This window comes from Clytia hemisphaerica, unplaced genomic scaffold (assembly GCF_902728285.1).
Source record: "Clytia hemisphaerica strain Z4C2 unplaced genomic scaffold, Clytia hemisphaerica genome assembly, whole genome shotgun sequence".
NCBI classification, from domain to species: Eukaryota; Metazoa; Cnidaria; class Hydrozoa; order Leptothecata; family Clytiidae; genus Clytia; species Clytia hemisphaerica.
The window spans coordinates 602,601-626,511 of record NW_027104495.1 but is presented as its reverse complement, the minus strand read 5'-3'; the positions used below and the strand labels follow the sequence as shown (position 1 = coordinate 626,511).

The following is a 23,911-nucleotide window of genomic DNA, read 5'->3' as shown; positions in this document are numbered from 1 at the left end:
GTAATCAGCCCCAGACTCGCTGACATTCTGAGAAATTATTTGCCCAGGAAGAGCAGCAGATTTCAGCAAAATCTTGCTTTTTGCTCTAAAAGTTTATGGTGGAAATGGTGCTTGTTTTCAAACTTAAGTATCAATTCATTTGAAAATTCGTTTATTTGGATTATTGAAAGGTTAAAGGTTTGTTTTATTTTTATTTTTTGATGGTTTTGATGATCACTCAATCACTTACAATGAGCCTTTGAAACTTGTTTATTTTGGTATTCTGATTGCTCTCGCATGATGCGGCCATTATGGAGGTTTTTTTTGCATTTGCTAAATGCGATTTTGTGAGACTTTGCATTACCAACTTTTGCTTATGGCGAACACCTGTGACCCGAAGAACCTCACACTACGTCGCCACACAAACAAGATTGGCTGAATCAAATACTTTTTTTCGATCAAATTACACGTGTTTGGCTCAACGAGCTGGACAGATGAATATCATCAAATCAAACTGAAGTATACTGAAGTAAGTATACATTCGGTGGTCATTTTGAATGAAAACAAAAGTTAAAAAGGGCGCGCTATCAGGGAAAGTTATCGTGACATGTTATGACAGAAAGTATGATTGATAAACTTGGTGGAGTTATCAAAACCAATTTGTTGTCAAAGAGATTTAACAGTAAGTGAAAATACAGGCCAGATATCAACAAGTCCCATGTTGCGTACACTTGTCCCAAGTTGGAGCAGTTGGCAGTATGTTCTGTGAAAAAGTCATAACCATCAGTCAAATACTCGTTCATCTATTTAAGATTGAAGACAAAAATTTGCGAAGAAAAATAAACCTTGAGCACAAATATTTAATTTGTTTGCTTCACTCTTTATCCAGCATTAATAATATACATGATTTTTGGCTCTCAGGGTTGTGAAAATTCAATCTTATATTTTTAATATGTATGCATGAAAAAATAAAAGGGGTCCCACTTTGGGTGAAGTCGAAACTTATAGTCAATTGTAATAACGATTTCAAGCTGGTCGGAAGAAATGTCTAATCAAGGTGGCCTTAGCTTGAAAATTGTGATTTTTTGGTCTTACATGAAGCTGTTTTAGGTGAGACATTGTCTGATCTGTTGTCCATGATTAGCTATAAAAATGAAAATAGTACTGACATTTTTCTAAATGGGCTGACACAGGATAAATGTTGTAAAGGTGAGTATAGATTCTTTAGGAGGATTTTGACCCCTAAGGTGCTAAAATTTAGTATAGATTTTTCTCTTCATGGTTAGATTATGTGTAAACTTTCCATCCTCTTTAAACTTCCCTTACAGAACAATTTTAATTGAAATAAAATTCAGTGTTGTAGAAAGATGGCTGCAAGCTTAGAAAAGCTGATCAAAGATTTAGGTAAGTCAAATATCTAATGATTTTGCCAAACTTGCAGAATGACATATTATTTTTTCTGCCAGTAGAGAATAACAATCGATCTAGGTTATTTATAGATTTTGGACCTTTTTTTTGGCATAAGTTTATAGGAGAAATTAGTATGTATGATGTAGCTCTCTATTTTATCAGTATCCTTATAAATTGTATTTGTTTAGAATTTTCATCTTTCTGTTTTAGAATTTGAAAATGAAGATCTTCTGAGGCTAATCAAAGATGAAATCAATCAAATTGATGGTTTGTTTTTTTCAGTGAATTTATCGAATAAATTATTAATTCCATAATTAATTTTTGAAATTTTTAAAAACTGCAATTTTTTTATCAAGTAAACTATTTTCAGTGTTTGCATTTAAGGGTACTAATTTTTTTGGGAACTAATTTTTGCATTTTTTACTTTTTGTAGAAAAATTTTTCACTCTTCTAGGGATTTCAGATAAAATGTTTTCATGAATGAATTCATGGATCCTTATTTCACAGTTTCGCAAAAAATCTATGGCAATAGATTATTTCCTGTGGTAATTGTTTCCCTTAACTTTAGCAAAGTAAAATAATAATCCCTAAAAATTAATTCGCTCAAAAATTAATCTTCTTTAAAGTTTGTATATTTAACTACTTATTTTTTAATTTTAGCTATGCAAAAAGACATATCAACTAAAATCAAAGAGAACACTAACCTTGAGAAAGATATTGATAAATTCAACATCGAGACCAAATCTCTTCATAATCAATACAAGCAAAATAAAGAAATTACTGACAGGTACAGTTAGAATTTTTAAAACAGGTTGAAGACAAGGCAAAACTTTTTTGTTGATGTTCAAACTAAATGGAGGATAGAAGACCACTAAATCCTAAATAGGGAAGTCAGGAGGAAATAGAATAAAAATAAAACTTATTTTCCAACTACTTCTTCTTACCATCGTTTTGGTCTGAAAAATTGAGTTCCAATGCAGTGGTTTTTTTAAGTCTCATGTTGTTGAGTGACGAAGAAGATTTTAGCCCGTTAATAAACGTCCTTAGGTATTTTCGTGCATCTTAGCCTAACAATCACTAACGTTCATTATGAAAAGCAACCTTTATTTGAAATGGTTCGGAGGATTTTGATGTGAACATTGTTAATCCTTATCTTAATTAGTTTCTCTTCAAGGTTAATTGTACCGTCATTCATTTCTCTACTTTGCATCATTTAACTTTCTCATTTTTTCCTTACAGAATTGAGTTTGATAACTCAATTTGAATTTTTGCCACAGATTTTAACGGTGGTAAAAAAGTGCTTGAAAATACCCTGCTGGTATTATAAAGCTACAGCTTAGTTTTACAGAAAGATTTGACTCCGAATTACAAATTAGATTAAGATATTTACCTTTTGGTAACATGACGATAATGAAATATTTTTACATTTTTACAGTATCAAGAAAGCTAACACCATGCTTGGGAAGCACTCTGAAGATTTGAAGAAAACATTGAAATTGAAGAAAGAAGAAACTAAACGAGACTGGTAAGTATCCAAAAAATCTTCCTCAAGGAATAGTTGTACACATAGCCAGGTAAATTTTACTGGCTCAATGTAGACTCAATGTGCTCAACCATTTAATTTGGTCCACTAGATTTTCACAGATTTTCTTTTCTTTAAACTTTGTATTATGATTGTTTAACTTTCTCTTTCACCACCAATTTTAAAAATTTGGTATAAATAACAAGCAATATGTTATCTTTAAGAATAAATATAGCCTGATATAGCGTTGAAAATATATATTACTTTTTGTATTATGGTTGGTTTAGTTTTCAAGCTTTTTAAAAGTCATTGACTCGTGTCACTTTTGATTGTATATTTTGAATAGTGAACAGCATGAGAAAGTATTGAAGTCATACAGTGAAAAATGGGAAAGATATAAAGAAGTGTATGAAGAGAGACCATTAGCTCAAGTTGCACGTAAACTCAAATTAGAAGCTGCTAGTCTTGATGTTGACGGTATGGTACCTACAAAATTGTATTATTCTTTTCTGATCGCAGTAATAAAGAGATTTTCACCAGTGTTTTTTGAATATATCATATAGTCAATCTCAATGGTTAGGGTCTAATAATAGCTCTATTTCTTCCGTGTTTGTTACTTTGTCACCAACTTGTTTCAAAATCGAAGAATTTTGAATTTTATTTAGTTAATTTAAATATTTTTCAAAAAATATTAGTTTTGTACTTTTCCTGCACAGAAAAAGAAATTTTGGAAAAGAAAGATGCACTGGCAAAAGAAATCCAAGAAATCCAACTCAGTAAAGGTAAGAGAATTTTCTGAACCATGTCATTTTCTTGGTTTGTGAAATTGAGATCTGTGAAACTCACCCTAGAGGGTATTCTTCTTAGGGTATTCTTATGATTTGGCCAATTTTCACCTCGATATTCTTATAGAAGATATTTATATATAAAATTAAGCGTGCAATGCCTCTTCCCATGAGACTAAAAAAGTGTCCCAAAAAAATAAAAAAATGAAGGTCAAGTTCATAAAACAGAAAAGATATTTCCCTGTTGTTGCATGAAAGTACAAGATAGATTTTCAGTCAATATTTCGCCTTTTTGTGAATTGGTCAGATTTAGTCTTTGATGGAAGCACATTACTTTTCTTTGTCTTTTATAGTGGCATGGAAAAGAGAGAAAGAAGATGCTGTTGAATTGGTTGTAAAATTGTAAGTACCCGATCCATTTTTTTCTTAGGTTTAATCAATCTTGCGGTATGTAAACGATGTGACTGTTCCAAATGTCCAAGTCGAAATTGTTGAATAATTACTTTAAATCGGATTAACTTATTCCGTGAGATTAAATTTCGCGATTTCGCGAATTTTTGACATTTTCGCGAAATTAAAACTCGCGAAAACGTGTGAGATTACTAACTCGCGAAATTGAATTGTAACATTATTAGAGGCAGGAAAATTTTGATTTTAGTGATTGTTGGCACCATTTTTCACCGGTTAGTGTATATTAGCTACCATTTTTCTATTTTTCTGCTTCAAGGGCGAATTTCAAAGTAGCATCAGGCAGATACTCAGAAGAATTGAATGGGTTGAAAAAGCAGAACAAAGAGAAAAGCAGTCAATTAGATCACCGCTGTCGAGAACTGAAAGAAACTATTTCAAAAGTCGGTAAGAACCACAAGTTTATGGTGGAGCCGTGTATTTAGCGATTATATGCAGACGGCCAGTCCCCTTATAACATTCGAATTTTTTGGAATTTTTGTATTTTGGTAAAAAAGAATAGAAAGCCTGAAAATCCATGTTGTCTGGAACATGGTTCAGACTGACTCTAGAAAATGAAAATGTTAAAAAAAGTCAGGAAAACAAGAGAACTCAAGGAATTTGTTTTCAAATTGTCGGATACTCAGGGAATTCGATTCTCCAGACTCTTTGTATAAACAAAATAGCTTATATATTAGGGTCTGGAGTAGCCGATTTTCAATTTTTTTTCTCCCTTTAAGTACCAACCACGGCCCTATAATTTTAAAGGGTCCAAAAATTAAAGTGTCTAGGCGTAACTAAGAAATGTAAAGATGAACTTTAAAATTGAATTAAAGTTTCTAATAATTTGTTGGATTTTTTTTTAATTTAAGAAAGTGCAAAACAAGCAGCTGATATGGAACTTCGAAAGAAACAGTTAGCAGTCACACAACCAACAATTCAACCAAATGTTGCATCACCAAGTGATCAACAGAAAAGAAAACACAAGATGCCAAGATTATTAACACCTAAACAGTTTCATTTGCCAAAGTTGCCACAGTTCAAGCTACCAAAGATACCACAGATGCCAAAATTCCCATCCTTTTCCAGATCGCCACAACGCAAAGCGCAGCCAATAGTGTAAGTATTGATTACAGTTTTCTATTCTTTGAACCGATGCGATATCTTCACTCGAATGTTTTTCCCAAAAGGAAACACCTCATAAATTGCAGGGGTGTAGAACGATCTACATAGGAGAGAAGATTTTTACGCCAAAGCACTGAATTATTTGCTATCCTTTTTTATCTCTTGTGATTCATGATAGTTTGGCGAAACCATATAAAATGGCTGCTTGCTACCCACGAACATCTGTCTTAAGATCAGTGTTAAAAATTTTACTAATTTAATGTTCACATTTTAAAATCTAATCTATCCCCATTTTCTTTTTTAGAACTCCCCCTGAACAAGTAGCTTCTGTAGAAAAGAATATTCCACCCTCGCCTCAAGTTGTTCCCCAAGTAAAAGGATCGTGTGAACAAGCACCGCCAGACGTGTAAGTTCTGCTTGAAAGTTTAAGTGAATTTTCGTATCTGCAATCAAAGGTCGTAATATTTGAGAAAAAAAGGAGATTCCCACGAAATCTGATAGCCACAAACGATTGGGAAGCGCTCTTACTTAGGTTGGAAGGGTAGAATTTTAACTCTTTGTTTTAACGCTAGACTTAAGACCTACGACCTTAGGATCTGAGGATCCAAAAGTTCAAAAATGGTCCAATAGGGCTCAGAATATAGCCTGGAAGTCTATTAACTCCTCCCAAATTAAAATATTCGAATACATTTAACAGTCAGCCCAAAAATGACTTTCTCGATCGAACTTGGAAAACGAGGAAACAACCAAAATTCCCAATATATTACCTTGATCGTGGTTTTATTGCACCTTGCTGTTGATCTTTCGGTTTTTCACATCGCCTGATTGATGGCCAGACTTGTTGCTCTGGTCTATTAGAAAATCACTATCACACTATCATTGTTTGAATATCTCCTTTTTGACTCATAACTACTTAAATCAGGGAAGCTTACGAGTTCTACTTAATTGACTTTATCTCCTGCAACAATTTCTTTTATTTCACTGGTTCAGAGCAACACAGAAAGACTTAAATACCAGTGGAAACATTATTCCTGATGAACACAGCTTTGCCGTGCCTATGGACCAATCAAATCGAGAATTCTTTGGAGACTCCCGTAAGAAGAAAACAATCTCCCACATGCATGAAATCCTTGATTGGAGATATCCTTTCTTTTCCGCTTACAGACTGTGTTTTTATGGAGAAAATCTACCTTACATGCTTTTTCGTGAATTTTGGTCTATCGTCTACTTTGTTTTCAATGATGTTTTCATATTTTTATAGTTTTCCCCTAAAAAAGGACTTGAGATCTTTCTTAACCACCCTGTCACCCTGTATTTTTGAAAGAAAAACAACACCACACCATATTTCTCTTTTATTAGAAATCCTTTATGCTGCCCCCCAACGGTAGATTAATGGAGGGGTTGAAATTGTTGTGGGTAATGATGTGGATACAAAAGTGGATATTGATGTTGGTCTTTACAATTTCTTTTTACAGAAAAACCGCCATTGATGCCGATCACACCGAAACATCAAAGCAGTGATTTCAGTTTCAGCCCTGGACAACACGCCGAAAAATTACGGCTTTTAAAGAAATCACCTGGTTTTGTTGGATATGCTCAAAAGACAAGACCAATGTTTAACAAAAATTCAGAGCTTGATACTCCCAATGTAAGTAGAGTAGATTCTCCTCCTTTATTAGCATACCAAAATCTAGGCTGCGCGAAGAAAGAATTTATTTTATTATAGGGGATGCGTATCGTGTATGAAATTCTCGTCCGAGAGTTACCTCAAATTCAGGGTAACCAAAATTTGCATAAATTTACATAATTTCGTCACATCCAATCAATTAAAGAAAGAAATGAAGTCATTGTGCTGTTGTTTTCATAATTATCAATTTTCATTCATTGAACAAAGAAAAAAAGAAGTCATTGTATTGCTATGACGCATACACGTCTTTTTTTTTTTAAGAAACACACTTTTAAGAAACATGAGGCTCAGAATGCCTAAAAACTAAGAAACATGCTGAGGCTGAGAATGAGAAAATAACATTTTTTAATTCGGTTTTTTATAAGAACCTTCCAATCAAGGCTAATTATGTCAAAAAGTTTAGAAACATGTAAGAAATATTTAAGGCTCAAAAGGCCGATTTCTTAAGAAACATTGAGGCTGCTTGGTAAAACTAATTTCTTAAAAAAAAAAACGTGTAATCAAAAAAGAAAAAAGAAAAGACGGGGGTAAGTTGGGACAGAAATATTTAAGACGATAAGCATCCCCTATATCAAATCATATCAGAGGGGATGCGTGCAGCCTAACCAAAATCCAAATAGTGGCTCGGAGATGCTTAGATCAAGAGATTGACAAGGCTGAGAAATGCTTGAAATTCCTAAATTTCGTAAAATCCCAGCAAAAAACAGCAAAATTGGAAAATTCATGCCCACGGTCATGCATATGCTCAATTTTTTTGCCATTTATCTGAGCCTAGAAATGCTAAATTAAAGGTAAATCGGGGACTCCGACTTGAGGGCTGAATTAAGAGAGTCAAATGATGTAATATAATAAAATATAAATTTATAAAATATAAACGTATAAAATTTTGGATCACGAGAGGCTGAAACTGCTATGTTAGGACCCATTTTAAGTCAGATTGAAAATAAATTCTGAAAAAGTTTCACTCTTCTTCTTTTCTCAAAATATGATAATCAATCCACTAAAATTATCTTTTAAACTTCCAATGATTACTTTTTCACATCAAGAACAGTATTTAAAAAAGTACAGACTTTACAGGGAAATTGAAAGAATGAGTCAATCTATCGATGGAGAATTCGATTTAAACACCCCTTTGTTAGGTAATGGAGATTCGAGTTTCAGAGGATTTTTGGTATGGGTAACTTTCACGGTTTCAACTCATTCGTTTGAGTTATAGGGGACTTTCAAGTCATAAGACTTCCAACAGTGGAGACTTGACTTCAAAAAGCATACGTTACACTTCCACTCATACTTGGAATTTGGAGTGATGTTTTTATAAGGCTGTGCAGAAGGGGTATAAGAGGAAGGGTTTAAGAGAAATTTCATTATATTCGAGTTCACTTCCAAACAAGCAGTGTTTCTGTATTTTTTCAGATTTCTTCATAAAAAGATGGAATAGAATTTGTCTAAAATGCACCGTCTGGATGAGGCTATCACCGTGTCTCACTAGCATTCTGCCGATTTGTAGTGTGAAGGATTCAGACAGATTCAGACATTCCACTGCAATGGACTATATTCGAATCCTAATCACTGCTTCCAGGCAGGATGCTAGGAAAATATGTTCATATACGTGTATTCAATGATTTTTCACTCCCTCTCAAACCGGCTGGTGACCGAAGTCTCAGTTAAAGCTCAGGATTGCAGATTTTGAACAATGAATTCGTTAAATAGTGACCTTTGACTTATTTTTGATTAAATCTCATTTCAGAGAGAATCTGACGAAGCAACAAGCAATGGATTTGCCAGTGCATTTTCAAGTCAAAACCAATTTCTTGGAAGCATTTCTGAAGTTGCCAACAAGCCAATGGTTTGTTTTTTTTTACCTCCCGTTTGATCAGCAATATTTTCTACTTCAAATCATTCTGTATAACTTTTATATACCTTTAGCCTACCCTTGTATTTTTTTATGGATCCAATCGTTTCTAAATTTGAGCCAATTCCTTCCAAGATTTCACATATTACGTGGATAGCCCAGTAATGTAGGACAGTTTCTCGAAGATCTTGTGATGTACAGGATCAATTAGAACCAACTCAATCACATATGAAGCTCGGAATAGACTTAGCAAGAAAAGTTTCAATGAAGTATACAGACAAATCTCTCTGATTTAAACTTCTATAATTCGAATCTTTCTGTAAATCGAACTCAAACTTTGGTCCCCTGAGCTCTATAATTCCAATCTTTCTCTTAATCGAAGGAAAGTTATAGTCCAGTGAAGATCGAATTAGAGAGAGGCAACTGTATATTATATGCTATTCTTTGGTCTCTTTAGGATTTTGCTGTTCCAAATGGTGGTACCCCGAAAACCATGAGTACCGAAAAAGGTAAAAAAAATCTATATAGGGCCCCGGTTTGCGCAGATGGGCTTTATATTGTGACAGTAGAGATATTTTGAGAAAACATCACTCATCCCAAAATAAACAATCTACATTATCCATTCAAGTCCAACGTGCTTACGCAGGAATAGACCATGAAAAGACCTCTAGCTACCAGCATTCAGTCAATGGAAAATCATCATATACCATTCACGTTGAATAGATTTACGCATGAAGATCATCGAGGAAAACGGACTGCAACGTGACTAATATCTTACATACCACTGACACACTGAGATAATCGAGAACAAAACCAAGAGACTGAATCAATCTACGCACAACACTGAAAGATTTATGAGCTGGGATCGAGGAAGCAATCCCAACCACATGAATGGACGCGTACAACTAAACCAACGTGACTATTGATCCCAGGCTCTAAATCCAGTCCTCTAAATACTCATAGAACTAAAAACTATAAATACCGGAATCACAAAATCATTATTGGAGTCGGATACATACTGGGGAGTCGGAGAGCATACTGGGAGTCGGAGAGCGTGCTGAGAGTTGGAAGCGTGCTGGAGAGTCGAAACATGCTGGAAAGCTAGAGAGTTACGAACCGTACTATTAGTAAAGAGACTTGTTACTGATTTAGATCTGGAACCTTCCATAACATCAATTGGAGATATCGTGTTATCGACTTTTTAGACAACTATATTAAGGAACAGTTATTTGGAGTTATTGAAATATTAAGACGGAAAATTTAATAGAACCAGTATATACGTTAGTGATCACTTTCATGTAAATATAAAATTCATTCGATCGAAGTTACTATCGTCCAGTTACTATCTTCTTAAATTGTACTCTTTCAGGGTACACTGCGCCTCGGGGTTTAGTGAAACTGTCTGGTGAAATATCCAGGGAGTTCCACACTTAAATCTCCGTGTGCGACATTGGAGGTTCTACCGAGATACTCAAGTTGGATTTCTCAAGAGTGCTACATTACTTTCACAGTACAATACATTTACACCAAGCGTTGCTTTATTTTACCAGTGTGTAGTGGATTTATTTCGATTTTCATTTTACATTTCATTGAAGTTGTTGAACCATTTATTTTATCTCGTTGTACGTTTTGAATTATTGAAAATTGTTACATGGTTAACTTAAAGTGACTTTGCATTTTGAATTTTATTTTGATTTGCATGGTTGATTGTTTCTTCTTTACTCGTTGAATTATTGATTTTGGAACTTGCATTTACACCATCCAACGGTATCTATTTTTATCGCTTGTCAATTATTCAAAGCAAAAAGAAGAGAGAGGATCCAAAACTGTAAGTTCGAACTTTCTTACTTTCGTACCTGAATTATTCATGATGGCATCGAATTTTCAAATCCGGAGACCGAGGAGACGAAGATCCTTCCCAGAAGAAACCCCGGATCCGATTGACGCAGGAACCCCTTTGCGCCATCCTCAAATACGATCTAATCATCGAGACATACTTGATTCATCGACGAGCGACGACCATACATATGAGGAACTGAACACTTACAATAGTGAAGGAGGATATCGCAGTAATGCCAGCGGAAGAGGAAATCGGATGGATGACATCAGACAGAATCGAGTTGACAACAACAGAGGAGAAGCCAGATCAAAGGACGACAGGCACATCAGTACATTCACGGTAGGAAAGAAGGACCTACCTGTCTTCACAGGTGAGGACACTGGCAACATCATGTCCTTCTTCGAACATTTTGAAAGGCTTGCTTTATGCAACGATTGGAGTGACGACAGAATCTTGAAGATCTTACCAATTACATTCGAGAGGAGTGCGGGTTTCTTCTACATGCAACTCCCTGCCGATACAAAGAAGTCCTATGAAAAGTTGAAAGCAGCAATGATTGCAAGATTCTCATCAATGCAAACGAGATGCTCCAGAAAAGCTCAACTGGCAGCTTTGAAACGATCTGGTTTTACTTCTCTCGGCGACTACATTTTCAAGCTAGAGACAATTGCCTTTCAATTGGGCCTGACCTCCGAACAAAAGTTGGAGGCCCTGCTCAGTGGTTTAGATGAACCCCTTCGCACAGATGTCATACTCAAAGAATTCAAAACCTTTGAGGAGGCGGTACCTTACGTTACGTTGAAAGACCCAATAACAACCTCAACGAAAGACTCGAATAAAATGATAAAAGAAATACATGCAAAATTATCAAGTGGACAAGCGTGTTCTGTTCAACCGAACCAGGCTTCGAATAGCAACCAAAATTTCGAAAAGGAATTGGAAAGAAAAATGTCAGAGATGTTGGAGGAAAAATTACAACTAACAGCTGCGCAACCCCAACAGTTGAATGCTTTTGGTCAAACAAATTTGGCGTCGACAACAGATTCTTCCCGAGAAATCAACAGGTTACGGAATGAAGTTCGTTTACTTAAACAGGGTAACGGAAGGCCCCCAAGGGACAAAGGTATTGGATTTAATAGTCGATACATGCGCTCTGCCGATGGTCAACCAATATGTTACACTTGCCAACGTGTCGGCCGTACCTCGAGAGTTTGTCGCGAAGCTCGAGGTCGTGGCAGGTACAATAACAATCGTCGAGGTAGCTACGGTGGTTACAGTAACAGATACGATGAAAATACGAATTATTATGGACATTACAACTACCAAGGCAACAACTATCCAGGAGATGGCAATCATGGAGAACAACAGAACAATATTGATGGACGTGGAAGGAACCCACGAATTCCATTCAACGATGGTAGGCGTTTTGTGTCAAGACCACAAGGCCCTCCAGCTTCGGCAACAAATCAACAAGAAACTCAACAGAACCATTCTACGAAAAGAGATGGCAACAACAAGGCATATACGACTAAAAGGAACACTTTCAACTGTATAATCCATCAAGCGTCGAGTGAAAGCGATTTAGAGGCTAATTCCCAACCCAATTTTCCAGATCCCCCATATCCTTGGTATGAAATGGAACCTGAGGAGCCTGTCAAATATGAAGAGCTTGAACTTTGTAGTGACAGTGGCGACTCTGATGTTGAAATAGAATATACTCCACGCTCTCCCCCTCCCAGTTATTCCTCCCAATCCGACACCCCTTACCTTCGCTCTGGAGACAAAAAGAAAGAAGAAGATGATGTTCAAAGCAGAAACCCCGAACCAGACGGACTCAAAGTATCATTTGAAGACAATCAAGATAGAAAAGAGGCCAACTTTGACACAACATACGATGATGAAGAAGAATCTGACTTTGCAGCAAAGAGCAGTGAGACCAACGAAGTTGAAAACTTAATTGACATTAATGCATCTTTACAAGACGAAAATGAAGTTCAGTCCACATCGAAGAACATTCATGTCCAGACGGTCGAGGGAACATCAACAACAGACAGTAATGAAGCATTATTTGGCATCGAACTGATCCCCATAAAGGAACAGTTTTATGAAAAGGACACAACAACAGTCGATGCAAACCACAAAACTTTATTTCAAAATGTCCTTGTACAAAAGATGAAGAAAGTTAAAAGTCGCTTCATCCAGGAAAGTCCTACCTCAGTCCGAATTTGGGGTAAAATATTTGGATTAGACTGTCAATTTCTGATAGACAGTGGAGCTGCCATAACGGCTATCAGTCGGGATTTTTGGGATGAAATCAAGAGCTTAACAACAATCTCACCCTCAACAAATAATCTTCCTAGTGTCGTAACCGCCAACCAAGAAGAACTAGCAATACAAGGGTCCATATTTATACCCTTGGAAATCGAAAAGGAAAAGTATATGACCAATCTATACATCGTTGAAGGCTTGAGCCACAGCATAGTGGTGGGGCATAACTTTCTTACTGAAAACAATGGAACGATCAATTACAAGGAACAAAGTTTAACTCTCGAAATTGATAAACCATCACTTCCGGTACCAAAAGAACACCTTGAGGCGATACCTTTACGTTCAATGTCTAAACGCAAGCCTACGACTGAACTATTTTCAAGAAAGAAGAAGAACATTTTACCACTTTGCGAGACGATTTGGCAATTCGAATATGATTTTTCATCTGGAGACGATTATCTCTTCGAACCATCAGAGGAACTGAAACAACAAACATCCTTGAACATAACTCCGGCAATTTTTCGGGGAAGCAGTGGAAGAGTTACCTTGAAAGTTACAAGTCTCAATGAGAATCCCGTCAAAATTCCTGCTGGTTCTCTTCTGGGCGCCCTAACAAAGATAACAACAATTGCACCGATCCAAGAGACAAGCCAAATTGATAGGAGAGTAACTGGTCCAGAAGACAACTTACAACACGAACCAAACTTGATTCCAACGAGTAGCAAACGGACGGCAGATGGAAAGAATGCTTCGCAAGTGAAAATCAATTCCGATTTGTCAGACAGCCAAACAAGACAGATTCAAGAGCTGGTTAACACCTATGAAGAAACTTTTGCAGCCACCCTCCAAGAAATTGGACTCACGCCACTTGTTCAACACATAATTCACACTGGCGACGCAGCCGCAGTACGACAACGCCCCTACAGAGTTTCCCCAAAACAAAGAGAAGTTATCGACAAAGAACTCGACCAAATGATAGAAAAGGTTTGGTCCGAAAGTCAACGAGCCCATGGGCCTCACCTGTGGTCGTTGTACCGAAACCAGGAGGCGGGGTCAGAGTATGCTTCGACTATCGAGCAGTCAATAAAGTCACAACCGTCGACAGTCATCCTCTACCACGTGTAGACGACTTGCTAGATCATCTAAAAGGCGCAAAATATTTCAGTAAAATTGACTTAAAAAGTGGATTTTGGCAAATTCCTATGGAAGAGTCCTCAATTCCAAAGACAGCATTTTGCACGCACCGTGGACTGTACGAATGTGTCATCATGCCAATGGGACTTAAAAACAGTCCTATGACGTTTGAAAGGCTTATCGAACACGTTTTTACGGAAGAACTGTGGAAATCTGTCCTCGTATACTTGGATGACATTATCGTATATTCATCCACGTTTGAGGAGCACCTTATCCATCTCAAATTTGTCTTTGACAAGCTAGCTGAAGCCAATCTTAAAGCTCACCCTGGAAAGTGTGACCTTGCAGAGACGGAAATAACATTTCTAGGCCACATCATTTCATCAGATGGCATTAGACCAAACGAGGAGAACACCAGACGAGTACGAGAGTTCCCACAGCCAAGAACCGTCAAAGAAGTACGAAGCTTTTTGGGACTATGTTCCTACTACAGACGATTTGTGAAGGGATTCAGTAACTTGGCATCACCTTTATACAACCTGACGAAATTAGGAGTAAAATTCAATTGGGATGACACCTGTCAACAGGTATTTGAGAAACTGAAACATATTCTCACGTCCGAACCTGTGGTTGCTCTACCAGATTTTACAAAGAAATTCTACCTACAAACCGATGCGTCCAATACTGGAATCGGGTGGACCTTAAGCCAAAGGTATGACAAGCTAGAAAAGGCCGTGATCTATGGAGGACGTCGTTTGAATGAAGCAGAACAAAGACTATCTGTTATCGAGCGAGAAGCTTTAGCAATCGTGACTGCCGTAAAGAAACTTCACCCATACCTTCAGGGTAGGCAATTCACAATTCTCACAGACCATAAGCCACTGAACTACATCCTGAGCACAAAGGACAGCACTGGTAAATTATGTCGCTGGAGTCTATATCTACAAGCTTATGATTTTATCATCGAGTATAGACCTGGAAAAGCAAACGGGAACGCAGACGGTTTGTCAAGAATTCCATGGGATCAGCTACAAGTAGAAGCCCAAACTAAACCAAAAGTATCCAAAAAGAAAAACCAAACCATTGATTGGGAAAAGAAAAGACCAAACGAACCAATAGATATTCCGGAAAGAATGAACGAAGAAATAAACTCCTTTGATCATACAACCAGAGAGGCTGAAGACGGTCCTTCAAATATCAATGATGAGGAAACATTTCAAAGTCCATCAGAAGCAGCCAACAACCTCTTCTTCGCTGCTATTACGAAGAATACCTTCGACAAAGACGAAATTCAACGACACCAAATTGCGGATCCTGATTTGAAAGCAAAAATCGAATATCTGCAAAAGAAGACTCTACCCGAAGGCAAGCAAAAAGATACTGTTCTGAGAAACATTGACAACTATCTCATGGATGGAGGAGTTCTTTACCACATCTATAGCCCAAAGACCACTACACCCGAAGGTGTATGGAAACAATTGGTAATCCCAAAGAAGTTCCGCGCCACTATCATGAGGTACAATCACGATGAACCCAACGCAGCACACTTTGGCTTTGCCAAGACCGCTGACAAAATCAGAAGACGGTACTTTTGGCCAGGGATGTTGACTGATATCCAAACCTGGGTCAACACCTGCATTATATGCCAACAGGATAAAGGAACACCATCAAAGAAAGCACCATTACTACCTATAGCAACTGGAGAACCCTGGAGCGCACTTCACTGTGATGTAGTTGGACCTTTCCCAAGAACAGACGCTGGGAACAGATACGTAGTGGTTTTTATTGAACGACTCACCTCTTGGCCTGAGGCATTCGCGACTGCCTCGACCGAAGCACACGTTATTGCTGAATTGTTACTACATCATATCATATTTCGCTTTGGCGTTCCAAGATACTTTGTCACTGATCAAGGTACCAATTTTTTGTCTCATTTGATGGCAGAAGTTTGTGCGATGTTGAATATCAAACAGATTAGCACCACGCCATACCATCCTCAATCTAATGGCATTGTAGAAAGACTTAATGGAACCATTGTTAAAGGCATTTCCCACTTTGTTGCTTCAAGACAGAATGATTGGGACCAGTATCTTCCCTCAGTACTCTTCGCTTACCGTACAAGTATCAATGCATCCAGACAGGATTCGCCATACTACTTAATGTTTGGAAGAGAGGCTACGCTACCAAGTGACCTACAGTTCAATCCTGGACGAAAATTATCACCGTTAATTGAGGATCATCGTGAAAGGATAGTTGATCAAGTGCGTACCGCTCAGAAGCTAGCACAAGTGAACCTACGAAAAGCCCAACGACGAGACAAGTACTACTACGACAGAGGGGCCACTAACACTCAGTTCAAAGTCGGAGATAAGGTCTGGCTACACAATAAAAAACGTTATAAGGGCCTGAGTCCAAAATTGATGGCAAAGTGGATTGGTCCGTATCGAGTCACGAAAAAGATATCCGAAGTAAATTATGAGCTGAATGACCCCCTCAATAAAAGAAAACCAACGACTGTGGTCCATGTCAACCGAATGAAGCCATTTAATGATCCAAACTTTCGTGCTAATAACGATGATTCCTCTGATGACTTGAGTGACGTATCTGAAGAGAATGAAGAATCAGAGCACGAAGAGACAGACTCATTCACACCTGGAAATCAAAATCAAGAGCAGACTATACCAAAAGAGATTAATGACACTGTTGTAGAAGATGAAACCCAACCTGATCCAGACCAAACTTTTGAAACTTCTCAAGAAATGGAAGCAGATGAACCAATCTACATGGTGGAGGAAATCTTGAAAATGAAGCTCAAGAGAAACAAAAGATACTTCTTAATAAAATGGCAAGGATATTCTCACGACGAAAACACCTGGGAACCTGAAGAGAACTTAAACGCGGAGTTGGTCAAGAGATTCCTAGACCCCAATCTATCGATTAACACCATCTCATACAGAAGAAGCCAGCCCACTTCGCTGAAATGGTCATTATTTCTGGTCCTTATGTTCATGCCAATAATATTTGGATCAAGACTGGGAAATCTCTACGATTGCACCACCACTACTCCACTAGGAATATACGAATTCCCAAAAATACCGACATGTACTCATTCTATGACAAAAAAATCAGAGCTTATAACGAAAGAAATGGAAGTCTTTAAGTATTCGCCGAACATCACTCACTTTAACATCCATTACTGCACGTTATACAAAACCACCACAATTTGCGATTGGAAACCAAGAGTTGCCTGGAGCAGAAAAGTTTCCTCCAAAAAGGAGACGTCTAATTCGGAGGAAATCTTTATCAGTCCATCTGATTGTATCCAAGCATTCAATACGAAAACATACAATGGAAACCCTCTTGAAAGAAAAAGTGGACATCGTTTTGTCAGTACACACCCTGATGGAAAAGTGGCTAAATGCAAGTATTGGAAGAAGACAACGTTAAAAATCAAGGAATTGACCCTTAGAACCTTCGATGCTCAAGTCGTTGGTAAAGAAAAATACATTGAACAACACTTAACCAACAGCAAATGCCCAAGCGAAATTCCAAAAGGACAATCATACGGCTCTTGTACCATGAAAGATGCACCAAAAAGTGCTCTAGTTTGGAATGACCCACATCATCCAGCAATCGATTGGCATTCACTAGGAAAACATGAAGTAAAGCAAATGGAGAGTCATGTTCTAATTCCTTCTCTCAAAGTTGGTGGAAGCATCCAAAATGAATATGGCGAAAGCAAAACTACTCTTTTGCTTGATAACGGTCTATTACTAAAGGACCCAGTGATGAAAGGAAACATGTTCGAAGCCCTTAAAGACATGGTGACTGCATATTCCAAACGAATGGTATCCGACACTCTTGGACCTATCCTACAAGCTCACATTGTGCGTACCCTTATTAACCAGAAATTGGACATTATTCAAGAATGGGAAAGACTTTGTTTCATACAACAGGAAGTGTCGAGAATTCAACGATGGATGATAGCAGTTTTTCCTACAACTGCAGCCCGATGGATTCACCAAGAAAGTGGAGTCACCGTCCACATAGTCGGAGAAGCCCTTCAAGTACATCGCTGTTTGAAAATTTCCAATTACCGTCTGATCACCAATCGAAGAGTAGGAAATTCATGTTACTTCGATATTCCAGTAAAAGCACCCTATCATAACCAAGTTAAATTTTTACAAATTATGGATCGGCAGGTAGTAGAAAAATCTCACAAAATCAACTGCTCAGCCAGACCCCTTATTACGTATTTACAAAACAACGAAGGCTCGTATGATGTGGTAGACCAAGAAGGGAAGGTAACCAAGACAAAAACAAAGAAGCAATTCCATGGATCCAGTTTTGTGAAGTTGCAAAAGATTAGAGGATTCGACGAAAGAATGATTCAGAAACCACCTCAACACCTGGCACCATACTCCATGCTAAACATCTTCTCCGAAATTCATGATGCTATGGAGGAAGTAAAACAACTACAGATAGAACGTGGAAATGGCGACCTTCTCACTGGTATTGGAGTTGGACTTGGAGGAGCTTTAGAAGCCGCTGCAGGAGGAACAAGCCAAATCATTGGAGCTTTAGGAAGTGGAATACAAGGTGTCCTAACTGGAGTTGGTAACTTGGATGAAAAGATTGTTACTTCCCTTGGTTCAGCTGCAGGTAATATCATCACTTCTACTGGCGATGCAGTGGAATCTGCTGGGAAAGGAATAGGAAGTATCCTCAACATCTTTGGTGGGATCGGTGGAACTATTAAATGGGTCGTCCTTCTAGCTTTAATTGGAGCTTTTGTATACCTGAACCGAGGCTCCATAATAAAACTTTTCAAGAAAAATACCAAAATGGAATTCTCACCAGCCCAGCAACGGTTAGAAAAAGAGGAAGAACATTCCCATAAAGAAATGCATAGGGAACGACGTCACCACCGTCATCATCAAAGACATCGCTTTAAAACGCCTAATGATGGGAAAACATTCGAAACAGTAACAGAAGAACCTGCTACGAGGGATCTCTTCACGTACGTTCATACTGGAAAGAAAAGAAGCCACGTCCATAAGACCAAACGACACCATGGACATGTACTGGCAATACATTGCCGATCAACTGACCAAGAAGAGCAAAAACATGGCATCAAGACAGAAGTCTATTTATCCATAGAAGGAGAAACAAAGACCTTTATTGCTCTGGTGGACACTGGTTCTAGTCATTCCTTATTGAACAAAAGAATTTGGGATAAGGCTGAAATCGCTCCATTCCTGACCCACAATGAAGGGACTATATTAGCATCAGTTACTGGAGGTATCCTTGAGACTGCTGGAAGTGCGATCATACCAGCTAGCATAGCAGACCCACTGTCATTGAAAATCCAGGAATTTATGGTTGTCCCAAACATTGAAGAAGATGTAATCATTGGAATGAATATTTTGAGCTCGGAGAAGGCTATCATCAACTTTTCAGAACAAACCATAACCAGTGCGAGCAGGAGAAAGAGATTCTTTGCGAGTAACAAACGAAAAGAAACACCCAGATTTTGGAGTATCCTAGCAGTTATAGCCGCTATTACTGCATTGACGGTTGCGACCCTGTACGTTCTCACTTTGATCAAGAATCCATCAGACGAAGAATATTTACCAAATGGAAATCTCACAAGTAAATTTGTCAAGATACCAACTATTTTGCATGTTCGAGCTGGAAAAGTGTTATCAGAGCGAACAAAACATATTGTGGTTATCGAATTTCCGGTACCAAGGATTCTAAACCAATACATATCTAATTCCGAAAGAATGATCCTTGGTATCATGCATAATACATCAAAATCCAATGGTACAACCGAATACCAGAGATTGAATGCTAAATGTCGAATTCGAACCCTACATGAATAATGAAAGAAAGGAAAAACTTTGTATATATAAACTATGTGGGTAAAATTTTTTTTGAGAAGTTTTGTTTTGTTTTACTACTGGAAGTTACTGTGAAAAAGGAATTATGAGTATTTAATTGTAACTAATGTGAAATTTGATATAAATGTTTGAATTTTTTAAAGAAGAGCTGACATATTGTACGTAAAATTTGATATTTAGATTTGACATTTTAGGAACTCGAGTTTTCGTTATTAGTAATTATTTTTTCGTAAGTTGTGGAATAATTTAAGGATTTTTAATTGTTTTTTTTTTTAATTTTACTGAGAATTGGAAATAATTTTTAAAGAAGCTAAAATTTTGTGAAATTAAAGTTAAAGTTGGAAACTGGTTAGTTAATTTGGTACACAAGAGTAAAAAAAAAAAACAAAGTCGATGATAACACAATGATGCACGTGGCGTATTTTTACGAACTAATTCACGATAAACATGGTTTCGATGAACGTGGCGTTTTATTACGAACTAATTCACGATAAACTTCGTTTCGACGAACGTGGCGTATTTTTACGAACTAATTCACGATAAACATCGTTTCAATGAACGTGGCGTTGAATTTACGATACGCATCAATTAATACAAATAATAGAAAAGGCCGAAAAATACATGATGAATAATAGAGACAGACGAAATTGGAAAGGGTACCCAAGCGAATTGTTAAGAATACGAAATGATGTTCATATACCAGGCATTCATTTTGATGTGTATTGGCGAGACACTGGTAAGCCGGCATATACTAGTGACTTTTATATACATATAAGAATGGATGTTGAAAAGGCGCACATGGTATGAGAATCGTTTTTATACTTGAAATAAATACTTTAGTGACGAGGACGTCACTTATCATTATATGGAGGTGTGACAGTAGAGATATTTTGAGAAAACATCACTCATCCCAAAATAAACAATCTACATTATCCATTCAAGTCCAACGTGCTTACGCAGGAATAGACCATGAAAAGACCTTCTCTAGCTACCAGCATTCAGTCAATGGAAAATCATCATATACCATTCACGTTGAATAGATTTACGCATGAAGATCATCGAGGAAAACGGACTGCAACGTGACTAATATCTTACATACCACTGACACACTGAGATAATCGAGAACAAAACCAAGAGACTGAATCAATCTACGCACAACACTGAAAGATTTATGAGCTGGGATCGAGGAAGCAATCCCAACCACATGAATGGACGCGGACAACTAAACCAACGTGACTATTGATCCCAGGCTCTAAATCCAGTCCTCTAAATACTCATAGAACTAAAAACTATAAATACCGGAATCACAAAATCATTATTGGAGTCGGATACATACTGGGAGTCGGAGAGCGTGCTGAGAGTTGGAAGCGTGCTGGAGAGTCGAAACATGCTGGAAAGCTAGAGAGTTACGAACCGTACTATTAGTAAAGAGACTTGTTACTGATTTAGATCTGGAACCTTCCATAACATCAATTGGAGATATCGTGTTATCGACTTTTTAGACAACTATATTAAGGAACAGTTATTTGGAGTTATTGAAATATTAAGACGGAAAATTTAATAGAACCAGTATATACGTTAGTGATCACTTTCATGTAAATATAAAATTCATTCGATCGAAGTTACTATCGTCCAGTTACTATCTTCTTAAATTGTACTCTTTCAGGGTACACTGCGCCTCGGGGTTTAGTGAAACTGTCTGGTGAAATATCCAGGGAGTTCCACACTTAAATCTCCGTGTGCGACAATATGTACACATGCATGAACATCGAGAAAAAGTTGCGTGAAGCGTGAACACCCATTTTGACTTCGTGATTTGACGACATTATCCCAATATTTATTAGGCCATCTTTCTCTGATTCTCCCCGGAAAAATCGACTTTGTATGAATTTATAAAGAATTTCGTGTCGGGTAGAGGAGTGGAAAAGGTGAAAATTCTAAAAAAGTTTGTCTGCGGCGCAATAAATTTACGGAGAAGTTGCATGTAAAATTTCTTTGATATTTTGCTTTGTGAAGGTGGGGGCTATGTTTCTAGAATTTAGCCATGGGCTATTTTCCTTAGCCCCCCCCCCTTGAAAATGCTGGGGGCTGGACCCCTCTGTACACTGTGGGAAGATAAGTAAATCGTTGCTGGGAAATTTATAAATCCTGGATAATTTCAATCACATGTTGTGGCGTATAACGTTTTGTAATGGTAAGCCACCGCGTTAACATTTATGTCAACATTTAACAGATGTTAAAGATAAGAACTTTTTCCCATGGATCTTTTTCGACTGTCAGTTTGGTTCGTTTACACCTCTAACCAGATTTTTTGACTGATGGTTAAATTTGCTGATGATTTTAATATACTCTTATGAAATTGTTTAGGAAAGGCTACGATTTTTCATTAATTTGACTTAATTAACACATATAGTGCGTGACAGACCCGGTACGACACCCTACGCAATGAAAAAAATGAGCAAAAAATGTGCCTTCCTCGATCGAATTATTACTCTTAGCTATTGTATTAGTGTTGGTTTTTAATTTTAAACAGTCACAGTTAGGGTTCAAATGAAATTACAATGAAATAACAAATGCTTATAAACACTAACCCTTTAACTCACATACCAACTTGGAAAGGTACTTAAGTCACTGATACAGGTGTAGACACCTTTTTTCTAGGAATATAAATAACTTGAAATTCAACCCGCTGATCATAACTGAAAGATGGGGTTAGTTTAGATTCCGAATTTCGTCTGGACCCTCTTTGTAGGCATGATAACTCGCTTTAACTTAATCTTATTTATCACTTAGATGCAGATGGTTTTGCTGTACCGAAACAATCACCAACAACCATAACCAATTCCAAAAACAAAACGTCACCATCCAACTTCTCGTTCGATGCGACACAAAATCAACCCTCTTCTTTCTCATTTGACTCACCTTCAACCGGTAACAAATCAAACATACCTCAAACAACATCAGCTTTTTCCTTTGATTCACCCGCGGCGGGGACATTTTCATTCGATTCACCTTCAATGACAGGTAACGAAGCTCAAAACACTGGCTTCTCCTTCGGTGAGCAACAAATTGCGTCAGCTCAACCAATGGGAGTTGGTAGATTCGATTTCAATAATTCTGCTGACTCGGCAGATCCTGCTCCCGACACAGGGTCTATGTTTGCCTTTAACGATTCTACAGATGGTAATACATCGTTTAATAATAATGAAAACGGCGCCTCAATGTTTGATTTTTCTATCAAAAGTCAAGCACCAGAAACTGGAGGGGATAGCAATATTTTCAATTTTGGCGCCCCATCTGACGACTTAGGAGGGAAACAACATGGTGTCTTTTCCTTTGGAGGTGATGCGAATCAATCTATACAAGATACTGAACCTTCGGCTTTTACTTTCAAATTCTGATGTAACGATTCCGCCGCCAAATTTTAGTTGATTAGATATGGTTTTATAGGGATTATAGTACACAATATGGATTAAGTTATTCCTGTGAATATGAGACTTTGGTTTCTTTTTTGGTGCATCAAAAGTTGAAGAGACACTTCAATCATTACCAAAATATTATATTTCTTAATATATCAGAAAAAAATCGATTACAATCCAGCCTACCTATTTCGTTGTTGTTATATATTTACTTTATATTTGTCCAGGCATGTTTCAAGTAGATTTGTTAAATATGGCGTCATTTCCATTCCACATATGATGGTTAAGAATTTGAACAATTTGATTCGTAAAAATGTTGTTTTGCTATCATATTTTCAAAATTCATATATTTTAAGCATAGTTTTCAACATAGTATAATTTGCGCGTGTTTAGACTCAACTATAAGAGTGTTTTAATTGATATTTGACAAGTTATCCATTGAAACTTCTCTCCTATAAACCGTAGCACGGGCTCAATCTTGTTCTTATGAATTGTTTTATGACTTTGCTGACTTTCAAATTTTCATTGATATATAAATAA

General features: G+C 37.3%; 2 protein-coding genes across 2 annotated transcripts in view; both read left to right on the top strand.

Annotated features, from left to right (window-relative positions):
- LOC136821666 (uncharacterized) overlaps window positions 1–23,685 on the top strand; it is a 46,426-nt gene extending 22,741 nt beyond the window's left edge. The window contains exons 2-16 of the mRNA XM_067077876.1: window positions 1,308–1,383; window positions 1,600–1,656; window positions 2,050–2,176; window positions 2,825–2,914; window positions 3,258–3,388; window positions 3,628–3,693; window positions 4,050–4,098; window positions 4,424–4,551; window positions 5,016–5,262; window positions 5,573–5,674; window positions 6,259–6,362; window positions 6,744–6,916; window positions 8,703–8,801; window positions 9,265–9,316; window positions 22,746–23,685. Coding sequence (XP_066933977.1) covers window positions 1,347–1,383; window positions 1,600–1,656; window positions 2,050–2,176; window positions 2,825–2,914; window positions 3,258–3,388; window positions 3,628–3,693; window positions 4,050–4,098; window positions 4,424–4,551; window positions 5,016–5,262; window positions 5,573–5,674; window positions 6,259–6,362; window positions 6,744–6,916; window positions 8,703–8,801; window positions 9,265–9,316; window positions 22,746–23,353 — 2,070 coding nt within the window. The 5' untranslated portion in view covers window positions 1,308–1,346 and the 3' untranslated portion in view covers window positions 23,354–23,685. The remainder of the gene's footprint in view (window positions 1–1,307; window positions 1,384–1,599; window positions 1,657–2,049; window positions 2,177–2,824; window positions 2,915–3,257; window positions 3,389–3,627; window positions 3,694–4,049; window positions 4,099–4,423; window positions 4,552–5,015; window positions 5,263–5,572; window positions 5,675–6,258; window positions 6,363–6,743; window positions 6,917–8,702; window positions 8,802–9,264; window positions 9,317–22,745) is intronic.
- On the top strand, window positions 9,330–14,040 carry LOC136821653 (uncharacterized). Its single transcript, XM_067077862.1, has one exon. It carries the CDS (start codon window positions 10,675–10,677, stop codon window positions 14,038–14,040), a length of 3,366 nt encoding a protein of 1,121 aa, XP_066933963.1. The 5' UTR covers window positions 9,330–10,674.
- Window positions 23,686–23,911: the final 226 nt, after the last annotated feature.

What these genes read in the sequence shown, in the direction of transcription:
- LOC136821653 (XM_067077862.1), top strand. Translation starts at nt 10,675, where the DNA reads ATGATGGCATCGAATTTTCAAATCCGGAGACCGAGGAGACGAAGATCC.